Source organism: Syngnathus floridae, chromosome 4 (genome assembly GCF_059516105.1).
Source record: "Syngnathus floridae isolate MCC-2025c chromosome 4, RoL_Sflo_1.0, whole genome shotgun sequence".
NCBI classification, from domain to species: Eukaryota; Metazoa; Chordata; class Actinopteri; order Syngnathiformes; family Syngnathidae; genus Syngnathus; species Syngnathus floridae.
Window position 1 is genome coordinate 12,814,135 of NC_142416.1, and position 24,197 is coordinate 12,838,331.

Consider the following 24,197-nt stretch of genomic DNA (forward strand, 5'->3'; position numbering starts at 1 on the left):
GAAGCACAAGAAGAAATACTGGCCCCACAATTCGTGGTCCTGCAATGCAAAATGTAGCAGCACTTTTCCCAACATGCCTGGGGTCAGTGAAGGAAAAACCTACAAAGCATTTTCAAGTTGGTGTTTTTTTCCCCTCATTATAATGTGTTACGTTAGTCCCAAATATTTGGTGGAAATTGCATGTCACAGAATATTTTAAGCATTATAGGATAATGTTTCTGTACACATTTTTGCAAGCAGTCAACCTCTGTAGGGAGATGCCAAGGGCCCCGTGAACTCCAGGGGGCGCCAAAAATTTGATGAAAATTTACCGTCAATATAATTCAGAATATTCGACTCAAAATATAATATTTCTAATAACTCCAAAATTCAAGTTAAAATGAAAGAAAATTAAATTGATATGATCAAAAGAGTGAAGAAGAGGAAAGTGAAATAATTCAAAATCACCAATTTTGTCCAGCAAGAGGAGTAACAGCAGCATCTTACGCCGCACTGTTCCATGATTATTCAAAATAGTCTAATTTTTGGTAAAACTATAAAAAAAATAAAAAGACCAATACGCCCCCCCCCCCCCCCCCCCCCCCCCCCCACACACACACACAAATCCATACACAGCGTGTGTTGTAAAATAATCCTGGTGCAATTTAGGTGGAGTAATGTTCTGAATGGCTACAAGAATAAATATGACATTCGTACCAGCCAACAGTATTTATTCATCATTGTAGATTCAAACAAACTAACAAAACCCACAAAGAATATATGATGGTTTAAGTTAGTGAGTCAAATAATGAAACATGAGGTTAATTCTGTACAAGGCTACCCCCTACTGGTCAATTTAGGGACTCATTAAATAATAATAAAAAAAATTACATGTCCCCACAGATTGCTGTTTGAGGATGACGCTGCCTGGAAGGCACTTGGAGGAGACGACAGATGTCACTGTATCACTTCATCTGTACCTCCATGCATCAAGCAGCGTCACACCAGACGGATGTTTATCCCAAAATAGTGAGTGCACATCAGCTGCTCTAAGGCACGTGTGACAGCCTGCAATGAAGCTAAAATACTGGCAATATTATTATACAATATATTCATTTTCCTTAGTGCCTGTCGTCATATAGGGTTGATTTGGTGAGCTGCAGGAGCCCATACCAGCTGCTTGGGCAGGAGGCAAGGGTGTACCCTGGACAGGTCCCCTGCAGCGAATCACAGGGCGCATATGCTGTGCACCAGGCACTGTTTTGTGAGCCACAAGGAAATTATCACTGTGAAACCATCCATCCATCCATCCATTTTCTATTCAGTGTATCTTCATTTGGGGCGCATTAGAGCAGGGGTCTATCCCAGCTGTCTTTTGAGTGAGTACAACCTAGGCCGATCGCCAGCCGTGTACATTGTCAATTGATAACCAACAATTAACGTTCACATTGACAATTATTCGCAATTTTCAACTCCATAGTGACCTATCATGCATGTTTTTGGAATGTGGCAGGAATTCAGCCCGGCCAAACTACCCAAAGTGTCCCCACAATTGAAATTACCGTATTCTCCGCACTATAAAGCGCACCAGATTATAAGGCGCACCTTCAATGAATGGCCCATTTTAAAACTATGGCCATATATAAGGCGCACCGGATTATAAGGCGCACCTTCAATGAATGGCCCATTTTAAAACTTTGTCCATATATAAGATATATACATTTGGCCCGCGGGCCGGACTTTGGACACGCCTGCTGTAGTGGCTCAAGATTGGTCCATATATAAGGCGCACCTGATTATAAGGCGCACTGTAGGCTTTTGAGAAAATTGGAGGTTTTTAGGTGTGCCTTATAGTCCGGAAAATACGGTAGTCAAATTCCTAAAATAATCTACCGCACTGATGTCATTTCTACATTGTTTTGCGTCTGTGGAGGAGAAAGTATATATTTGTGTTATTAAATAGGGGAAGTACAAGTAAAACATCATCCGGAATATAAATTCTAAAGACACCTGAAAAATATACTCATGTACTCATGTTCAAAATTGTTAGCACGTCATCACATCCGGCCACTGGCACTGTAAGAACATGTAAACATGAGCTTTCAACCCAGAACCTCTCAACGAAACCAACTAAATACAGCTACTGTATATCAAATAATATTTCCTGCATGTTATTAAACGCTTTCATGCCTCCTGTCACTGAAGTGTCATGGTCCGGTGCCTGCAGTATATCTTGGGCACACACCACTGAGCGGCACACACTGCAGTGTGGTCAAGTCAAACGCTGTGCCTTTAATTTTCTCATTGAGCGTATAAAGGCTGGATCTGGAATGAAACATTTTTCCCTTGAAGGGGATAACGGCAAGCTATCATGAAGGATGAGAAAACTAACTGGAAATATATTAAATATGTATTAGTTGACTCGCGACCGTGAGTACACGTCCCAAAAGAACATGTTGCAATAGCAGTTTGTTTTGATTCTGTGCCAATTTCGTAAATGAACACTCCCAGGTTCCTAATAATACACAGCACAAGACCTGTGAAATGATTGTGTTCGATCGTTCACGTTTCACTGTCTGGACTCGACTACATAAAACCAACTTCATTTTATCTTCTGACAAATATTGGATGCAGTTTTCTGGAGACGAGTCGAAGACGAGCTGACCGCATTCATGAGTAATGTAGCTCTCCCTTAGTTTCTCAAGAAGTTTCATTTCCCATCTTATGACCCTGAGGGGATCTCAAGTGTGTAACTTGGTGGCAATAAGAACTTCACTTCCAGTGTGGGAGTTTGGGAAAAAATTGGTTCTCTCCATCTGCCTGTCATGTCTGGTAGGTGAGGAGGGAAGATGTGTCACCCCCAAAATGGCTCACATATCAGTTTTTATTTGGCAGGCAATAACAAAGGCAGTGTAACATATTTTATTGATCATCAATCAGTCACACATTTTTAATTCCATTCAGGTTTGTTGTATCGTGGATGTGTATCTTCTGTCTTTGACGTTATAACAATACAATATGTATTTTATAGAGTTTGTGTGTGTTTTAGAGCTATTGTCAATACTAAACCCAGTGTGTTTGTTTTTTTTGCTGTTGTTATTCAGGTTTGAAGATATTTGCCTTTTCATGCCTCACTTAGAGTTTATCTCTTGCTTTCAGCAGATACACATCAGCAAAACCTGATGGACAGAAATCTTGACGTCAAGGTAACACAGATGCGAAGAAGATTGACGGCTTCCGCGTGCTTGTAACCCTCCACACTTGCCAAGTGAGTATCTCTCAAGTTTTGTCTACAATTACACAACTGGGATGAGCTCAGTGTTTCTTGCATGTGGTGCACTTGTCACAAATGGAAGGTGTCTAAAGACTAATGATAAAACACTGGAGCTGATGACTGCTGCTAGGCAACCAGCTGCACACTGCAAAAAATGTCTATGCCGAAAGGCTGTGGAGCTGGCTTTGAAAAGTCTACCCCATCTAGCCATGGTTTTTTGGGGGGAGTCTGAAATGAGCTGGAGATTGTTCCTGGCAAGAGGCGGGGGATATCTTGGACTGGTCACCAGTCAAGTGCAGCCTTACAATCACAATACATGTGGAAGAATATGCACAACGATGCAAACGATCAAAACAAATTCTGTTGCCAATTTATTCTAGCTCTAACTTAAACGGATTTCTTTTATACATGATATTATTAGTTCCTGCTGGATAAGAAAACATCTGCTTTTTTATTGCTTTGGACTTCCCTAATTGTGGCTAATGGATGGCTTATTGATTTGAATGACTTTTTGTTGTGTCATACATCACACAGACCAAATATCTTCTGCTTTGCCACCACTCTTTCTTCTATTGAAAGATTCAAATGTTCATGCTGATCTTATTTAAATTATTGCCAAAATAACAAGTTTAATAAAAAATACAAACTAATCACTGATCTGATCAGATGAACCAAGCTATTTAAACAACTTGTTTCTTTACAACACAGTTGACCCCCGCTATTCATGGGGTATTGGGACCAGACGGGTCCTTGAATAGCCCACATTTGCCGTTAATTGATCCTTGTTGAAGCACATTGGGAAAAAAATAACAATTAAAATCTAAATATTCACCATAATACAAACGCCCATGCTAAAAGGCTGATCAATTACAATTTCAGTCCATTTAAATAAAAACGGTGCCTGGTCAAATTAGATTCCAGACCTAAATTTTGGGGAACCCTGTCCTTGAACAAAATGACCACAAAGGTTCACTTCAGTAGATCACGACGGATTGACCCCCTTAATTCAATTTGTGAAGATTACAATTTTGCCATGTACCTCCACACCAAAGAGCAAAGGCTCCATTATTAATATTGATCCCCCCTGCTTCGTGGGCGCGGTGATAAAGCTAATCAAAATAATCGGAAGTCTTGCAGCTACTCTTGGCACCGGCACACGTCGACGCGCCTGCATGTTGCGCGGAGCTGCGTGGCGCACGGTGGTCAGCGGTTCACTTCTTACAGCGTGCGGGCTATAAAGCGAGGGAGTGGCGCCCGGTTACGCGCACTTGGAGAACAACGCACGCACACTGTAGCTCGGAAGCGGCCGCTTAGCGTAATAACGCAATACGAACATGATTAGCGCTTTATTGGCTCCACTCAGGCTGAGTGCGAGTACATGCCGCACGCCCGTGGAAGGCTGTCCGAGCAGGACGGACTTTGTATCCGGCTCGTGGATGGATCTTCTTGGCTTCCTAATGATCCGTTTCAAGAAGTTACACGCCGACAGTTGTTAATGTCACTCAGCCACCCAGAGGATCACTGCTGCCTCAGGTAACATTGTTTGCACTTTATATGCAATTTTCAATGTTGGCGTTGACGTCATCATTATCATATCAAGTCATTTTATATAAAGCAATTTTATATATTCCTAAAAAAATACACCGTTTTATGCTCACACTTATGATAATGTACGCTTTAGCCTAGAGAAACGTTTATTTTCCCTGTGTTCTTATCCTTACTTACATATGTTTTTGTAGTTTTCAATTGTTATTTCAGTCATAAAACCAAAATAGCATGTTTCCGGAATCTTGTATCACAGATCACTATTAACATCAGACACACTGTTGTTTTTTAGGCCAACAGTGTGTCTGATGTTCTGCCCTAATAAATAAATATATTTCTGTAATGGAATATAATATATTTGTTTGTTAGGGCATGCTCAATATAGCTTTATTAAAACAACAAATGAAATGGTGTGACTAGTGTGCTCCTGGGACCTGTCAAGGTTCCCTTGACCAATGCGACCAATGAGTTCAATCCAATTAAGCACATCCCTATTCATTATTGGAAGAGGGAAGGGGTGCCCTCGCCTTGACAATTATCAATGCATGTAACAAAAAAATAATGATGATGGATTATGATAGTATAAATGTAAGCTAGTACTAATCGAAACTGATTCAACTTCACATTTTCAGATGGACAAAACTCCTTCTCAGTGACCAGTCAGTGCACCATGAGAGAGAGAGCAGCCTGTCCCCAAAGGACTGATTCATTTCCTCTCGCTCCCATGTTGAGTATCTAGCTGCGTGCTTTCTTGTGGATGATATTTGTCAACCGGGCAGTAATCGCGCAGGAAGCGGGACAATCTGCCTCCATGGGGTTCGACAACGCCACCAACCACACGGTGCCGGGGGTGAGCCCGTTGAGCCTGCAAGTCTCCCTGCCACTCTCGGCACTGGTGAGCATCATAATACTGCTCACTGTGTTTGGAAATGTACTGGTGGTCATCGCTGTGTTTACAAGCCGGGCTCTGAGGGCACCGCAGAACCTTTTCCTGGTATCTCTGGCGTCGGCGGACATTTTAGTGGCCACCCTGGTGATGCCCTTCTCCTTGGCCAATGAGATCATGGGATATTGGTACTTTGGCGAGGTATGGTGTGAGATCTACCTGGCCCTAGACGTTCTTTTCTGCACCGCCTCCATCGCACACCTCTGTGCCATCAGTTTGGATCGCTACTGGTCCATCACGCAGGCCATCGAGTACAATCTGAAGAGGACGCCGCGCCGCATCAAGTGCATCATCTTCATCGTTTGGGTCATCGCAGCCGTTATCTCCTTCCCGCCGCTAATCACCATGGAGAAGGAAAACAGCACAGAGGGCCCCGTTTGCAAGATCAACAATGAAAAGTGGTACGTCATCTCCTCCTGCATCGGCTCCTTCTTCCTCCCCTGTGTCATCATGGTGCTGGTCTACGTCAGGATCTACCAAATCGCCAAAAAGAGGACACGAGCGCCCCCGGGGGACCGCAAGCGGATAGATAAGTCAAATGCCGTCGCAACCTCCAACCAGAAGGAGAACGGAGTGGCCGAGGCTGAGGCCGAGAAGCTGAAGGAGCATGAGGACATTGAGCTGAAGGAAGGAATCGCAGGCAAAGAAGGCGAGGTCAACGGTGTGGACATTGAGGAATCGTCCTCTTCTGACCACAAAGTCAACAATCCCTGCTCTCTGAAGAAGAAAGCCTCCAAGGGCAGAAGTAAAATTAAGCCAGGGGACAGCGAGGTGCAGAAGAAGAGCTCTAAAGGAAGCCGCTGGAAGGGCCGGCAGAACCGAGAGAAACGCTTCACCTTTGTCCTGGCGGTGGTCATCGGCGTGTTCGTCATCTGTTGGTTCCCCTTCTTCTTCACGTACATGCTGATGACGCTGTGCAAGTCGTGCCCCGTCCCCGACACCCTCTTCAAGTTCTTCTTCTGGTTCGGCTATTGCAACAGCGCGCTGAACCCCATCATTTACACCATCTTCAATAATGACTTCCGCAGGTCCTTCAAAAAAATATTGTGCAAGAGGGACGCTAGACGATATGGATGATGACCTGTAGCTCTTGTAAATACTTTTTTTTTTCTCCATTCATAACTGACATGATGAATATGCCTCTGGTATGACTGCTTGGAGAGCAGTGGCGTAACGTTGGTTGCCAGCGCTCAGGCAAATCTGGCCCTCTGGTATGGCTCGCTTCCACCAATCTAATGCTGACCTTTTAGAAATTAAAGCTCATGTTTGGGAATTCAATGAGCCAAAACATGTGCTGTGAAAAAAAAAAAAAAAAAAGGGAAATTTATGGTCGGTCCCGTCTTCAAAGACCTCACCACTGGCTACCATCATGTCTGATGGGGAGTCTTAAATGGGGAGCATGCTAATTACTATCTGAAATAATATGATCTGTACTTCTATGACTGTACAAGATATATATTTTTTCGTCAAATGTTGCCCCCCTTCTTACTCCATTTTTTTTCTTCACTAAACACCCTCTCCCTGCCCCCAGCTTACGCCACTACCCAAGAGGCTTTTGCAAACCGAGCTTTCCATGCACCATTCGCTTGATTCCTTTTGATTTGAAAATCATCTTCCACAAGAGCTTCAGCACAGACACAGACAGCATAGCGCTCAGCAGTCAATTTATTGTAGGTAAATGTCTCCTTATTTTTATTTTTTTTACTAAAACATCTAAGTCAATGGAATTGTTTTATTTTGCTATAATTTGATGTAGAAAACCTGTCTGGATATTGCCATGGATATGTATTGTGCCATTTTGTATGATATGAATACTGTGTAGTGTTGATGACGGTGATCAAAATATTGGGAAAATGGTGGCACTTGAATAAAACCCATTTCCTGAAACTGTTTCTAGGCTGCACATTAACTTGTGATATCAATTTGGTGATGTCATCTGCATCAACGGATGTACGCACACACACGCACGCACACAAACAGAGTCTGAATTTATTCCAATAAATGATTCGACAGATCTGAGAATGGAAGCTATGGTCTAATCTCAATCATGTGGTAAAGAAGAGGTCAACTTTAATGAATTAATGTAAATTGATTGACCTTTCCACCAAAATCTAAGAGAAAAAAGTAAACCACCAGTGAGTCTGACCTTTATAAACAATTAGAAAGGAGCCTATTTAATGAGCCCGAATTCAACATGTGTAAATAATCTCTGGGCCTGAATTGTCTGGCTTTAGATGGAGGTTGTTTTGTTTCATATATCCGATTCTCCACAGTAAATAACATTTCTCATTATCTTGGAGGCTTCAGGGTTTAGAGCTTATGAATCCAGTGCATGTGTGAAGCACTAAGAAGCAAGAAATCACAGAGGTAATGGTTCATTTTCACGTTTGTGTTGTGGTGTAAATGTCACAAAGTAACAAGCTTGTCAAACCAGAATGTGTCTCCCTTTTCACAGCGCGCTCAGTCAAGCATAAAGAGTCGGGTAGTGGGTAAAACAAAAGAGGCACAGTGAATTCAGAGAATTTCACTTTTCCCAGCAGAGGGAGTGTAAGTGAAAGTGTTCCGTCTGCTCGGCGCAGGCTTTTTAACGAGGCTCAGGAAGATCAATGATGCTTCTGAGAGTTTGTCTGCTAATCCGTCTAGTGGCTTGCCATGTGCGGAGTGTCTTCCTGCACGTCTACATCATTTAAACATGCGGGCCTGTGAAAATGTGAAGGAGAGGGGAGTGGGGGAATGTGTGTTTGAACATGTAAACAGTTGGCAGATGCTTCACTGGCTTGACAAGTTCACTGTATTGTCACAGGAGCAGAGAGCATCTGAACTTTAACTTTAAAGCAGACATATGCGTTCCCTGCCGCACTGCGTGCCCATGACATGTGTTGCATTGAGACGTAAGCAAGCTACTACTAGCCCAGAGGCTAGACAGCACAAGAGAAGATTATATTTTCCACCAACAAAAAGAACTCTTGGTCACAAGCCACCGAATTACACGCATTGATTTGGGTGCTGATCTGCTCATGTGGCGCATGTAGCAGAGACATTGCACACAACAGCCACCAGCCCTGACCCTATCGACTACTTCGCTGAAGACTCTGACATGGCGCTTATCTTAATCTAACACTCTCACACGCTCTGCTTAGCATTTGGCCGACATGATCGGTGTAGTCCTTCGAAATGGTGCACTTGGCAAAACTTTTGTGGAGGTGCAAATCTACTTGCTGGCTACTGTTGTGGTGCCCTTGAGCAAGGGATTTCTTTCAGAAATATGCAGATCACCAAACATTGTAGTCTTTGGTAACTTAATTGGGTTTAACTCTCTTTGGGTCACCCATGTCACTTATACTCCTTGTAATATTTCCACCATACGGTCTGTGCCACCTTTGTTGCCTATTTTGCCCTCCTACAATAATCATGCACATCACTTCTAGTTTTTTTCCCCCCATCAGCTTTTTTGCCTGGGTCACAGCTGTCAGATTTTTCCTGCCTCCCTTGCCCCTTATTTTTCCTTGGGTCAGATGTGGAATTCACATCATCTATTCCCCTCATGTTGCACGTCACCTTTGTGGCCAATTTTGATAGGGTCACCTATGTCATCCATATCATTATTTCAGCTAGACTATGTGACTTGTATTGCCTGCTCATATATTTTCTGTCAATTAGAATGCTCACGTTACCTGTTTTCATATATCGCTTTAGGTAAGAGCAATCATACATTTGATATGTTATTGCCTTCAAAGCATATGCACGCACCTTTTTGTTTGTTTGGACTCATTTAAAAGTGCGGGGGAAAAAAACAGTTGAGCAACATGATATATGTGTCAATTTTGTTTGTCTTTGCTCCCTTTCTCCCACTACGTATCTGTGTGCATCATTGTAACCCACTCATCACCAAGTAACAGTGATTACTTACTGAGAGTCTATTGGAGGAAGGCAGCTGTTGAAGTCAGAAGATTCCCTCCACCTCCATACACAGCCACGCGCGCATGCGTACGCACATGTCGCCTCTGGGAATCGAATCGAAGCATGGATCATTATGTCACATCTGTCACCAGAAGGCTACAATTCAAATAGACAGCGACAAAGTGTCAACAGGAGCGGCAGACTTCGGGGAGAGCCGCTCATTTGTACCCGAGAATGAGACAAGGCACAAAAGTTTCATTTGTAACATCTGAAAGCAAAGGATGATTTCAATTCTTTGGGCGCGGGATGTGGGAGGATGGGCGTGTCGGCTGTGTGCAAACGCTCCGTAGGTGTTGGGGTGAAAAGGACGCAGTGATAATGAGTGTTAAGTGTGGCACCCACATACAGCAAACTGGCGCGCATGTGTTTTTCAGAGTGACATCCACCCATTTGGGATGGCTTCAATATGACTATTTACAGCGTCACCGATGACTCACTCTTGTTTTTTTCCTACTTATTAGTCCCACTTGAATATGGCAATTTCACAGGTGGTTCGTTGCAGTCCATGTGACCAGCACCATCCGTCCAGGTTTTAGGGACAAGCAACATTATCGCTAGCCGTCGGCTCTTTTTTTTCCGAGACTTTTAAAGTGTCTCTGAGCTATCATTTCAAATGGGATTCCAGTCTCATTAAGAGGAGCTGATTAGCTGTCAAGCCTCTGGGTATGATTGGACCCGCAAAACAATGCAGGGCCAACAGATATTTCCCTGGAAAATAATTTGTCTAGACAAATGTATTTTCCAGGAGCTCATTATGATCGAGAGCAATCAGCTCTGATGAGCCCAGAGACCAGGCTGCACGATGCAACGTGATTATTGGACCTGCCAGGCAATTCATTTTGGCCGAAGGAGGGACATGTTGCTGGCTTTCATGTCCCTGTTTGAAAATGTTTTCAAAGTTGGAAGAACGGGAGCCCAATTTTTCCAAATAGGTCGGTTCTATGCCCGAAACATTTTGAGAGCAATGTGGATGAGAATTTTATGATTACAGCGCGGAAGTAAAGAGAGGGGTTCTCAAGTGAATGCAGGCAACTCCCAGGGTGACAGTAATAGAAAAGGCATCGGGGCATGAGGAGAGATCACAGTCGGCTTCTGGCAGCAAGAAAGCAGCGCTGTAAAGTTGCACCTCTTGTTTACTTTTATTCAATCAAATGATTTTGAAGTGTCTCCATGGTAACTTGCTACATCCACTGCTTTCATGTCACGTCCTCCTGCTTGGATACTTGATGTCACCGGATTCAAGTGTAGAATGTAAAGGCTTGAATTAATTTTTCACTTATGCATATAAAAAGATGTAAATCCCGACAATAGATATTCTATACACAGTTGAATAAGTACACCCTCAACCAGTTTTCATTAAACAAACAATTTTCTGAATTTTGATGATGATTGGATTTCCCTCACCTGGGTAAATTCTTTAATTTATCCCGACCCTTGCTTATACCCTGAAGTATGAAAATGTTTTGTGTATTCAAAACTGCAAGTTAGAAGTGTGCAGGAGAGCATGGTGATGTGCAAATTGCATAAAAAAGATGTCGCTTATCGAAAAAATTCCCATCAGCTTCAGGTAAATCATTCATTCAGAAAGCACACTGCCTGAAAGAGCAGAAGAAATAAATTTAGAGATATTGTATAGGCAATTGCCACACATCTTCAAGCCAATTATAAAACTACTCTTTAAGTTTGTCAAATGTAACAGCCTACTTTGCAGCAGTGATTTTTGCTCAATATCACAAGAGGATAAAGGGAATTTATGTCAGTCCAGGGACTGTTTCTGTTTTTGGTGGTTGACCCTTTTAGATGCTAGAAATGGCTCTTTATATTAAACAGTTGCTCTGTTTGCCCTGGAGCCTTGGCCAAATATATTTTAGGGTTTCCACTCTTCTGGAATGTACTTAACAGTAAAACAAATACGTCCACAAGACATTGAAAGTGCTACAATTTACAAAAATAATCTGATCATAGATTTTCTAGAAACATCTCAACTTCACAAGTTAGAACCTTATGAAGTCAAAATGCCCTGACCTTAAGAATGTAATCAACATAAATACAAAACATTTTTTTTTCTATTGGACGTACACAACCTCACAGCGCTTGTCTGTCATCATTTAGGTGTCAAGGGCTCTTTTGGTTGCTGATGATGGCGAGGAGTTACATCAGAACTTTTAATTAGGTGAAAGATATTGAAAAAAAAAACAACAGCATCCCATTCAGAGCATGGTGGTGCACTGTGTGGCTCTGTAATGACCACACATAAGGGCTCTCTTTCATGGCTCTTCTGGACCTGTGTGATAAAAAGCCCGCTCTCTCCACAGATGATGGACAGCCCAGAAGAATAGAAGATGGTCAGGGTGAGAGCAGCAGGGCCAGCGTGGAGGAGAGGGCAGCACAGGTGGAAAGCTCTTGTGTCTGTAATGGTTTGTCTAGTGCATGCTGATGGGTGGACTGGTAGGCGTTTGAAGGAGTTTACATCTAAGCACTTACTCGTTGCAGTTCTTACGTCATGGCCGCGGCTATTTGGTAAATACCCTAGCGATATGTTTGTCATGCTTTAAAGATTCATACAGAAGATGATTCTTTTATTTCATGTCTCTTAGGACTGTATTAATCTTTCTTTATTTCTCTTCGCAGGATGTTTTGAACAATTGCACAGAGCATCCAGAAAGTTTTCACAGTGATTAATTTTTTTCCCATTTTATTTTGTTAAAGGGTTTTTATCAAATGTGGTAAATTACGCTGGTCAAAAGCAAATTTTAAGTTGAGTTGACATACTTTTGCCCACAGCATGTCAGATTTTTGCGATATTTTTTTAAGTGTGTCATATCAAAGCTTGCGCAATATGAATTTTACAGTATTTATAGTTGGATTGAGTTTGTGATTATTAATTTATCAAATTAGTCGCATTACTGATTGATTGATTGATTGATTGATTGATTGATTGCTTGATTGATTGATTGATTGATTGATTGATTGATTGAGAATTAGGGCACCATTTCTAAACAACCCTCTTAAGAATAGTTGATTTTACAGTGCTGTTCTGTGTCTGACACTCCCTATAAAACCCTAAACCCAGCCCAAGGTCATGCTAATCTGCATCCCACAACACTCCACCTCTGTTTAGCTGTTGCCTTTGAAAACAATAGTGCTTCTGTGTAATCTGCTTATCTTATGTCAAAACAAAATGTCAGCTCTTTACCTCCAAATTATTTGGTTGTGTAATTCCGCACTTAATAACTGGGAGGACACTCCAGAGACATATTTGTACAGAAGAAATTGAAAAGTTAATTTTCTCCAAGTATGTGCTTTTTAAAAAAAAATCATCCGACATCCCTGTGCCAATTTCTGTTGCTCCATGCAGAATCATTTGTGTTTGTGCTGACTTGTTCTCCAATGGTCCCTCACTAAGTGATGCGTTTGTCCAAATGGAGCCTTTTCAAAGCAATGTAGTTATTGTGTGAACCATCATAAGCCATTATGTTGCTCAATAGCTTCCAGTAATGTGTAACCTGATATTGTGCTGTTTTCATAACTCTTCCTCTTTCAGATGGCTCACTCAAGCCTACAGGACAGATCAGGTAATAATAACAATAATAATAATAATAATAATAATAATTCCACATTTCCATATCACTGTACAGTTTACAGAACCTTTTTTGTTCTGTACTGTGGCAAAGATGTGAAGAAAGATGATGAAAACAATTTGTAAGACAAAGTACAGACAAAACCAAGCTGACAAAGCTTTTACACCGAAAAGGACAAAACCTAATCTTGCTCTCCTACAATCACGTCACAATGTTTGATTGACACAGAATATTTAAGAATAGCTTCCTGTGCGTAACCTGACAGAATTTTTTTCCCCCATTTCGGAGCACAAAAATTGTGGCAAAACTATTCTCAAAATGAAGGTTGCCCATCTGAACACGCACTTAGCAACATATTGCTTCCTTCAGATTGAGAACACAAGAGTTTAAAGTAGTCATCTTAGTATATACAGTAACCTTCACCAGAGTGCTTCTGCTTGTCAAAATTTCAAATAAAACCAAAAACTAAAGTTACTATGATGCGTTTACATGTTCACCATTGTAACACAGAATAACAACTCTCCTTTAAATGAAGCATGGAACTCAGCATTAAGATCATTTGTGGAAATACGTAACAGTCTAAATGAGATATATATCACTCTAACTATGCTACGTTTTGATTACTCTTCTTCACTTCATCCACCTGGCATGCACACGTTCTATTGTGAGTAATGATCTGTGGTCAGACATCATGTGTTAATAGCACAATTATGCATACTTAGGGAACCTGTTTAACTGAGGTCTTATCTGGTGTCATCCACTTAACAGCTATCACACATCTGAAGCAATCTTTCTATACATGGACGAGTAGCCTCTCGTTTCTCGTTTGAATAATTCCGAGCCATCCGCTCTTACTGTGGTCAATGGTCAACTCTTTGCACTGTAAGCAATATAGTGACAATATCAGAGCAATCTGATTGGACACTTAATAAATGTATATATGGAATTGTTACCATATAATTATTTTTCCTGCAAATACAAATAGTGTTGATATTTCACTAGAATTTACAGTCTGATTATTCACGAATCTCATCTGTTGAAGATTAGTTTACCTACCTATGTTTATTGGTGATGTAACACAACCAACAATCAACAAATGAGCTCTAATAAAATCAGAAAGAGGAAACTTCAAACAAACATTCATGACACCAGTGTGAACAAAGAGGAAACACCATTGAAAATGTGACTGAGAATGATGGGAAAAATTTGCATATAAGAATAAAATGCCTGATGAATCTAGCTGCAGTCTTGTAAAAAGTAAGCCTCAGTCTAAGAATTACTGTGACTAAAAATCCAATAACTCGTCTTTAAATATGGACATTTTTCCAAGGACCGGGTAGCTTTGGAATGATTGCTAGTAGATTGCAGGACACATATGGACACAAAACAATCCCACACGCCCACCTAAGGATAGTTTAGTCATGAATTAATCAAATATTACATATGTTTTGGGAATGTGGGAGGAACAATGAGCACTGAGAGGAAACCCACGCAAGCACAAAGAGAGCTAGAGCCAAAAGTTGAACTGCAATCTCCACAACTGTGAGGTACTGCTACCACTTCAACAATCATTCAACTAATAATTCTGCGAAGAAACAACGTGAATCGTCCAAATGTTTGTCTTTCAGCATTCATCAAATTATCAGAGCAAACACAGTGAGCAGGCTCAGACTGCGTGGGTGTTCTCCTCCCATCCCTCCTGGGGGTTTCCTGGACGGCATCTAGAAGAAATGGTCTTGGGATTCAGTGGTGGCAAGTAACAAGAGTATAAATGGCTGTATATTTTCCAGGTATCTATAATTTCCTTTTCTGGCAACTTTTCACTTTTACTCCCTACGTTTAAAAAGAGATTCGTAGCTTCTACTCTTCACTTGGTCAACCCAGGCTTGTTGCAGTTTCCACAAGTGACAACAAAACTTATGCGTTAGAGAGAGGTAAAGTCAACTGAGGTTAACAGGGTCTTTTTGATGTTCTATTTTTTTCCTGTCAGAAGAGAACCCTCCTCTCAGCTGTTGTGGCATGACGTGAACAAAGCATTTTTTTTTTAATTTTTTTTTTTTATGCCGTGACGAAACTCATGCGAGAATTGCAGCCGGGGCAAAGTAATATTTCATCTTCAGTCTGCACGGAGCATACTGTAAGGGCAGACGGAAGACAGTAGCCAAAGCAGATGACAGCAGAGGGAGTGTGCATGACAAAGAGCAGCAGCAGCAGAAGCAGCAAAGCACTCGGCCTGATTTGATCTTGTGAAAACAAAGCGCTAATTGAGAGCACCGCCAAAGGGGTTGAGGTGCACAGGCCGCAGGTGTGTTTTATGTATCTGCGAGCGAGTGGGTGACCTTTCGATTGAGTACACAAACTGCTTTGGTGGGAACACAAAGTCCATCTCATTTTTATGCCAAAGGCTTCCACTCCAATTGCACGACAAAATCTTGGAGCCTCTTCACGCTGAAGCCCGCTAATTCCTGAATATATCACCAGCAACCCAAAATGCATTGTGAGCAACCTCCTCTTATCGAGAAGTCCGCTTACTATCCCATATATTGTGAGTCCACCTCTTCCCATCAATAAGAATAATTTGATTTCCGCGGGACACGACTCATCTTTCATATCAATGCCAGTGGTAAATTAGGCTGAAGCTCAGCCATGGTAAATGGACATGATGGTCAACATTTATGGCTAAAATGGGTTATGTGGCTTCAAAAACAAATGGAAGAAAACCACTAGCGTTCTCTCCGGTACGCTCCCAGCCACTATGAATGCAGCAGACAAGTGATGTGTGCATGAATCAGTGGAGCGGATGGAAGCAAATGGGTTTTGGAAGCAGACAATAGCCCAACATTGTGCATAATTAAAAAATAACAGCTGCTCGTGGTCTGTCACGCCAAGTGAGTGCCAGCGCATCTGCGCTTCCCTGACAGCCTTCATTTTCCTCAGTACCAAACCAAACAACAACTTAGTGAACGGCTTCTAAAGAAGAGTCGAGTTTACTGTCCCCTCGGGCATAGCGCATTACGAATAAAACAAAATCGCTCGAGAGAGATCAGGTGGGCGCGTGGGAAATAAATGGCCTTGGTCCATCCAAGCTGCATTCCAAGCTGCTCAGAACAAGGAAATCTCCAACTTGGAACTTCCGAGGTCCAAAGTCATAAGTAAACAATAAACATGACCTTAGTATGCATTAGCAGTACATTCAAGTCATGCTGTTTTAAAATGACTTTATTTTATTTCACTTTTTTTACCCTCATTTACTGCGGGGAGTAATAATCAAAGATCTTAAAGAGATTAAAATCTGTGCTTTAAAGAGAATAAATAAATAAATAAATAAATAAATAAATAGATAAATAAATAAATAAATAAATAAATAAATAAATGGGGAGAAACTGACACTGTGAAACATAAAACAAAACATGTACATAAAAAAATTCCAATCATAATTTTAACCACAACAAATAATACCAAGAATGATAACAATAATGATCACTTTAATATACGTATACACGTAATGGCTGGATGATGCAAATGCAAAGCTGCCACTGGCTAACATTTCACATTTGATTCAACTTCAGTGTTTACATAAAATGACCATCAAATTTCATAATACCCATCCACCCATGCATCCATTTTGGATGTGGTTAGAATTTTTAAAAATTGCCTGTAGTGGCATAAAAGGCACTGGGTATTTTTAATATTTTATATTAATAACGAGCAAGGCTATTGCGCTGTCACAGTTCTTCATTTCAGTGACGTCGGGAGACATCGACTCGCTCTGCGTAACTTGAAATGGCATTCCAGGTAACATTATAACAGTCACTTCACCATGACTCTCCTAAAGTCCGTGTACCCTTAAAGTGTGCTTTTTAAATGCTTTTTTTTCCAGACATGATTGAATCTTTTGATATAAGAAAATATTCCACTGGTCAATACTTCCATTCACTCTTCTAGGCTTTTGTCCTTCAGCTCAAACGTATTCTGTTTCTATTCTCCTTTCTTACGACTTCTAAATGGATTTTAAAGAGATTCTAAAAGCAGTAACGAAAATTCTTTCAGGGATTAATAAATTGAAAAGTGAAAGAGGAGACAGCGTGGCTATGTAAGAGCAGCAGAGATGTAGATAGAGGCCAAGAAAAGACCTGCTGCTGAATACTGATGCTGCAATCATTTCAGTTTTTTCATGCAAAAATCCAGTCAGTGCTGGACCGCTGAGTGAGAAAACAAAGTGCGAGCTGAGCTTTGGGGAAAACCAAACATCTGGCACAGTCGCTCACTCCCGTCACGTTTTTTGGGTCCTTGTTTGTTTCTTGGGGAATTGTCGGGGCCATGTGGGAGTGATGTGAGGGAAACATAGACATCAATCTCTCTTGCATGATGACGAACGAGTTGACTTGTTCCCAGCACATGGACAGATATGTATTTATCAACAATTACGTGACTTGACACTCAAACGTGCGTGCCTCAGTCATCTGCGTTTACTGTGGATTTGTTTGCATGAACGCCATCATCCATCATCAGGATCTTGACAACGGGAGTAGTTTCTTCATCAAACAGCTTCCAACAAACCTGTCACGGAGGATCAGAATGGACTTTGACTGAGCACCCTTATTTATAACGCTTCGACCCCTGCTGAGTTGTGAACGTTGTCGACATTAGTGTGTGCGCGCGTGCTCGTGCTACAAGGATCCACAGTAGTCGGTTCTCACAGGATTTAAGCTTCCTCTGAGGGAATGAAAGCATAAACAGCAAAGATTATTCTGGAGCTGCTCTCCCCCGCTCATCCTCCTGGCCACATCGCCTCCTCTCTCACCATCATGACTTTTCTCCTTGTGACCCCCCCCCACCTCCCGTATCACTTCTTCCGCTCCATTTGTATTTTTGCTTGCCTTTCACCTCCTTCATTAATTCCTCCTTGCGTTTTCCCCAACTCTGTTCTCTCCCCCCCCCTTCTTTGTCCTCTCCTTTCCAGTCATTACCCTGCTGTCCTCATCTCTTTCCCCTCTTCCTCCAACTGGAATCTGGTGAGCTCTCTTTCCAAATGACCTCTTGATTAAGTGGGAACTTGCTGGAGAAATATGAGGCACCAGGATGTGGCCGCTGCCGATAGTGATAATTGACATGTTGCCTGCTCATACACACACCACACACACAAACACGCACATTCACACTGTCAGGGCAGGTGCATTAAACAGCAAACTAAAAGTACAGATTTAACAATTTAATTTAATAAATTGACCATGGAAATAAATACATCTTACTAGCTACCCAACAGTGGTAAATAGAGGGCCACAAATCCTTTTTAAATTTTCATTTTAAAGGCCATTTATTGACATCGATCAGGTCACATGTAATCTGTAATATTCCAAAAGGTGTCATTTTCATTTCAAATAAAAAAATACAAACTGAAATAAAATGTCATTTCCGTTTTGACACAAATTAGAATAAATAGTTGAATAAAAACAAAACATGACCTTTGTCATGAGTTCAACACAAATATATGGCAAAAGCACTTATTGCGAACGACGTGCCCTGTGAGAAATCATCAGGTATGAAACAGGGAAATTAGCCCATTCCACTTAAGGCAGAACATTAAAATGCTTTTCCACGACATGGCAGATGGTCTGATTAACCTGTGTACCACCTATTGGCATTCTTACAACAGCCTTTAAAGGACAGTAACAAATTAATTTGTACTTTATTTGCCACCACCGCACATATGGTGCATATAGATGCACACACACGCACGGTGTCAGACGCAGGCGCCCAGAAAGAAGCACTCTCACTCTGTCAGAGCAGGTGCATCGGGCAGATGGCAGGTAATGGCGCCAACGCATTTGCAGGACAGGAAACCTACGGGGTCACCTGAAGGAAATTCAATTGCAGGAACCTTGTGTGCAATTTGAGGGTGCTCCCAGAGGTACTTCCTCCATGCTCCCATTACGATGCTATTTTGCAGGGGATGATGAACTCAGTATTTCCATGCCACACAGAGGAGCCACAATACCAAGAAACCCATCTTGTAATGGCACAATTAAGATGAAAGTGCAGATGGAAAAGAGTAAATGATCATTTTTGTTTGTTTCTAGATTAGATGACTTTAAAAAAAAACATGGATTATGCATGTCCTTGTCTTACATGACTGAGAGATGAGAATGTTTTTCCAGAGGGAGGCCTGTCAGTCATCAAACAATGGGCCATTGTTGGTATAAGTGTTGGTGAGGAGCACAGGCTGTACGTGTGCGTCATCTACAATGTGATGCCTTGAAGTATGTAACAACACCTCATATGATTTGGAGGTTCAAATCATCAACTATCAGCTTTTATGAGCACTTTTTATCTTCAATATAAATGAGGGATTGCCAACTAGTTTCCTACGGCACATTAGCATGCCAGGAAAGATCATCAGGTGAGATGTAAGATTTTCTCTTTCCTCCAGTAAGGCATCACCTATACCACAGTATACCAACAAATCCTGAACTTCTGTATTCAAAAATAATATTTTTTTTATATATGTGGTTCATATGCTTTATGAAGATGGGAAGATATTTTTCATGAATACATTTTGCTTTAGGAAACTTGTATTGCTATCATAGACAATATATTTTTTTAAATGACTTTTTAAAATGATTTTTCTCACACGGCAAGATAAAGAACAACAGTGGTTGGAGGAAGATATTAGTGTAGGCTAATGTTGGCTTGGGTTCAGTCTGTTCGGAGGAGAAATAGGACATTACCGCTTCACTCAAATTTGATGAAGACACAAATGTTAATTCTGCGTGCATACAAATGTACAATTAGGGTCCCGCGACTGGTCACACTCCTGCATATATTACAACAGTAACAGTGAAAAGCTTTGCATGCTGATTCAGAGAGCAATTTAACACATATTCTTCATGCGGGTTATGGTTTTGGTTAATGTGATTTGTGTCCCACAGGCAGACAATTGTTTGATGCATCCAGGCAATGTGTTAACAATATTATTTAACATTGTAGTAACTCCGCATTAGCCTTGATCTCTGTAGATTTCCAAAGCTAATATGAGTTTTAAAAAAAATCTAATTTGCAGCAAGCACTTTATCATGTGACACCTTGACTGCTGTGAAATCTGCATGTACCTTATGTATTGTATTCCATGTATTGCTCCCAGTGGGGGATTTTACCCATTTGGTGTTTCCGCCAGTATTAGCTTCTCCCTACCCCCATTCTGCACACGACACTAATAGAACACCTTTCATGTCAAATGGAACAAATGGAATAGTTGTCAAGATGCACAGAGTTTGAAATAGTACACAGGTTGCTGCCTTGCTCTAATGGGATAAGCAGCTATTTCATCAATGTGTGGCATTTTCCTCTTGACTGAGGAAAACACTTGGAAATGGAGAGTGGGGAAAGGGAGCCGCATGACTTTTCACAAATCTGAATCCTGCTGGAATAGCATCGTGTTCTTGCCAGCCAAAAAAACAGAAAATGGCTCATTGTATTTTTGTGTGGGCAGCCTTTACTTCCGCAGATTTGTTAAAAAACAGGCTTCTAACTTGACATGCAAGCAGAATATGCTTCTTGTTATCCACATGCAAACATATTCTAAAATCCCTGAAAATAAAGGTATGGATGTTAACATGCGCATCATTTTATTCTTTAATTTAAAAATGTCACGTAATAATAAATTAAATGGTGATTATCGAAATAATATATAATCATAGTATATATAAATTCATGACCGTCAAAAAAATATGACAGAGCAAAGGTTGGTGAACAGTTCGGATGAAAAGATGATGTCACACTTTTATTTTCCAGACAGCTATCTTCTGTTGCTATGAACATAGACGAAATGATGATAGGGTAGATACTGCATAAAAATAAAGTTGTGAGCGTACATAGTGTATCATGACTTTCAGCTTGTTTGGACACTATTGATGTGCTTTTATGACTTGTTGCTATGTGTTAGACTTGGTATCGAATACAGTCCACATGTAGAGGTGGTTCAATGAAGCATCAAAATTGAGCAGGGGACGGTGGATGATTATGCAAGGATATCTGTGACAGAGACACCCCAAGGCAATGTCAAGTTTCCTCCTCAGTACAAAGAAGTCATATATTGAGGAGGGACAAACCCAATTAGATGCTTGGCCTTTTTCAATCAGTCTTATCTGCCCTCCTATGCATGCGAAGGCGTCTGCCTGGAGGTGAATATTCAACAGATGTTCTATGGGAACATCCAGCTCTGGAAATCATCATGGTCAGGGTGAGTGGGAGTTTGAAATGGCTAGGTACAAGTTTACGCTTATTGATTCCCCAAACTAGCAATCACACAAATTGATGGTTGAAATTTCTTTGACACATTATTCTTTTCGCCATTCATGTTCCTCTTCTCTTGTTCCCAGTACTCCCCATGAGGTAGCCTCTTTTTTTCCTCCATTGATTTTCTGCCTCCGCTTGTGGGCTAATGGACAAGATCAGATTCACGAACGCTTTAAGGGTGGCCGTCCTTAACCTTCAGCGCCTTTGCCAGCAGCGGCTACTGGCATTTAGTGCAATTCATTAACGCAAAGACAACAGGGAATTGGTATCAACTCTGCCAGAGTAAGATGGAAGCTCTCATTACGTAACGCGGTCGGCGGAGCTGAGATGACATCTCAGCGTCACACTGGCTGTGCAAGTCATGACACACTGCTCCAATTTGAATGCAGTTATGCTGTATTGACCACGAGATGTATGTCTCCTAGGTGAGGCAACTCCTTTCTGCTATCTGCTTCATTTTGCTTTACCTCTAAGTGGACCAAAAGTACAATTCACTTCAGTTGCACAATCAATGACTGTAAAGTTGACTAAAATAAACACCATGCTTGATTGAACTTGAACATAGGTCACCTCAAACTGCCAGTGAGGCAGAACAAATGACAAAGATATGAATTGAATCGGTTAATATATAACTACAAAACACGAGAAACAAATAGGAAGAGCATTATAGAAATGACCCTCATGCTGTAAGTGTTCTGGTGTTGTCCAGTATATGAGGTGCGAAATTTACCAGTAAGGCATTAATGTTGCTAACTTCTCTGTTGCCTGAGGTCCCTCCACCTTGTTTTGTCTCTGCAATAGAGTATTGAAGTTTTAAAAAAAACACACAAATAATTCACTTTGATGTGGTAATAAATTAACCAAAGTTCAAGTTAAAAATGACTCTGAGTTTTGCTCTTTGTTCAAAATAAACTGAAGTGCAAAATAATACAGCTTCAACATGTAACTGAAGTATGACACGATTGCAGTGCTTCTCGATAATCTTCTGTGATGACCCCCCTAGGGAGAAGAAAACATTTCGCGCCCCCCATGTTATTGACATTAAAGAAAACAAGATATAAATAAAAAAGAAAGATCAACTTACAATAAGGAATAACTATTAATAACATAGTTTTTTAGTCTGTAACAGAACAGATTCAATGTGCATCACTTTGCCTGAAATTAAAAAGAAATTATAATTATTTAAACTATAAACATTCTTGACCAACTGCCATTTTATGCTGGAAAAAATACGATAAAATAATAATAATAAACATACATCATATTAAATTAAATAACAGCAATAAATAATATTCAATTCAAAGTAATTAGCAACATTAACTCAGGAGCACAATATATAAAACATTTTAACCCACAAAACAAAAATGAATAAAAACATTAAAAATAAAACAATTAAGAAAACTATTCTTTTCATCCCTGTTCAATACTTTTCCATGGTGTCCCACTGCACTTTTTATCGCCTGCTCTGTGCTGTGTGTGCGTGCGTATGTTCCGTGCGCTCGACACTGTAGAGTAGTGTTGGCTCGTGAGTGAACAATTCGTTCAAAATAACGATTTTTCTATTAGTGAACGAGAGTGAACGAATCACTTCCTAAAGTGATTGATTCTTTTGTCAGTTCATATGACTTCAACCGGTAGACGTCAGTAACGCGCATTGAAGCTGGTGCCACCTCGCCGTAAAACAAAACGAAGAAGAAAATGACGTAACTTCCTGTTCACTAACGAGTCTTGAATTGCATTTCCCGTTCATCAACTGAACGTATCTGTGAGTGAAAGCGTCAGTGATTTACATTTCCAGTTCATCGCGAGAACGGATCAGTGAGGGAACGAATCCTGACTTTCCCGTTCGCGAACGAGTTAATGAACTGCCTTCCCGTGTATCAACGGATCAGTCAGTGAACGTGTTGCGTCTCCCTCCTGGCGTGAACTATGTAAGCCAGAATGTAGACTTACGATTTGCCAAGGAAAGAAAGAACCACTCACTGAAACACCACTTCTTGTATGCGCATTTTCTCCAAGCTAACGGCTAACTTTATTGCATGAAGGGATGCGCCGTTAGTAGTTTTTAAATAACGTGTATGCATACATACGCCTAAATATTGTTATCCAATATATCTACTGCAATTTCACATTAGATTGCTGGTTTGAAATTTACTTTTATTATTATTATTATTTTAATAAACATTAAAACCTGTTAAAACTTGTCTGGTGTTTTATTCCTTGTTTTTATTTTTTGGGGCATGAAAACAAAAATCTGACATTTGGTTAATTGATTTTTATGACACTATGTATATGTGTTTTACGTTGTGTAATATGTGTTGGTGTCCCCCAAAATAAAGAGCAAGTAGTCAAATACACATTCTTGACACGTACAAAAAATGCATAAAGTTATTAGATACACCTGAAAATGGTGGTGTACATCACAGATCAAACAGCCAATCAGAGAGTGGGGGTGAGGGTGGGTGTGGCACTTTTCACTTTCAGTTAAGCTTTGGCCATGATTTTTTCCTAATGAACTGGCTTGTTATTAGGTACACTTGAAAATGGCGGTGTACCTAATGGAGTGTCCAAGTGACGTCACTGATCAAACAGCCAATCAGAAAGTGGGGGTGAGGGC

At 40.9% G+C, this 24,197-nt stretch overlaps 1 protein-coding gene and 1 long non-coding RNA gene across 3 annotated transcripts; both read left to right on the plus strand.

The window, feature by feature from the left end:
- The first annotated feature begins 2,227 nt into the window (after positions 1 to 2,227).
- Positions 2,228 to 20,898, plus strand: LOC148399216 (uncharacterized). 2 transcript variants are annotated; one of them, XR_015858048.1, is made up of 5 exons: positions 2,228 to 2,811; positions 3,142 to 3,247; positions 12,020 to 12,224; positions 12,336 to 14,832; positions 14,914 to 20,898. It is a non-coding gene; the product is annotated as an uncharacterized LOC148399216 (long non-coding RNA). The 2 variants fall into 2 exon arrangements; XR_015858047.1 differs by having other exon boundaries at positions 12,020 to 14,832.
- adra2a (adrenoceptor alpha 2A) lies at positions 4,398 to 7,631 on the plus strand. The gene is made up of 2 exons (XM_088373908.1): positions 4,398 to 4,786; positions 5,431 to 7,631. Exon 2 carries the CDS (start codon positions 5,556 to 5,558, stop codon positions 6,819 to 6,821), a length of 1,266 nt encoding a protein of 421 aa, XP_088230034.1. The 5' UTR covers positions 4,398 to 4,786; positions 5,431 to 5,555; the 3' UTR covers positions 6,822 to 7,631.
- Positions 20,899 to 24,197: the final 3,299 nt, after the last annotated feature.

Bases quoted from the DNA above. Each gene is read 5' to 3' on its own strand.
- adra2a (XM_088373908.1), top strand. From the start codon at position 5,556: ATGATATTTGTCAACCGGGCAGTAATCGCGCAGGAAGCGGGACAATCT.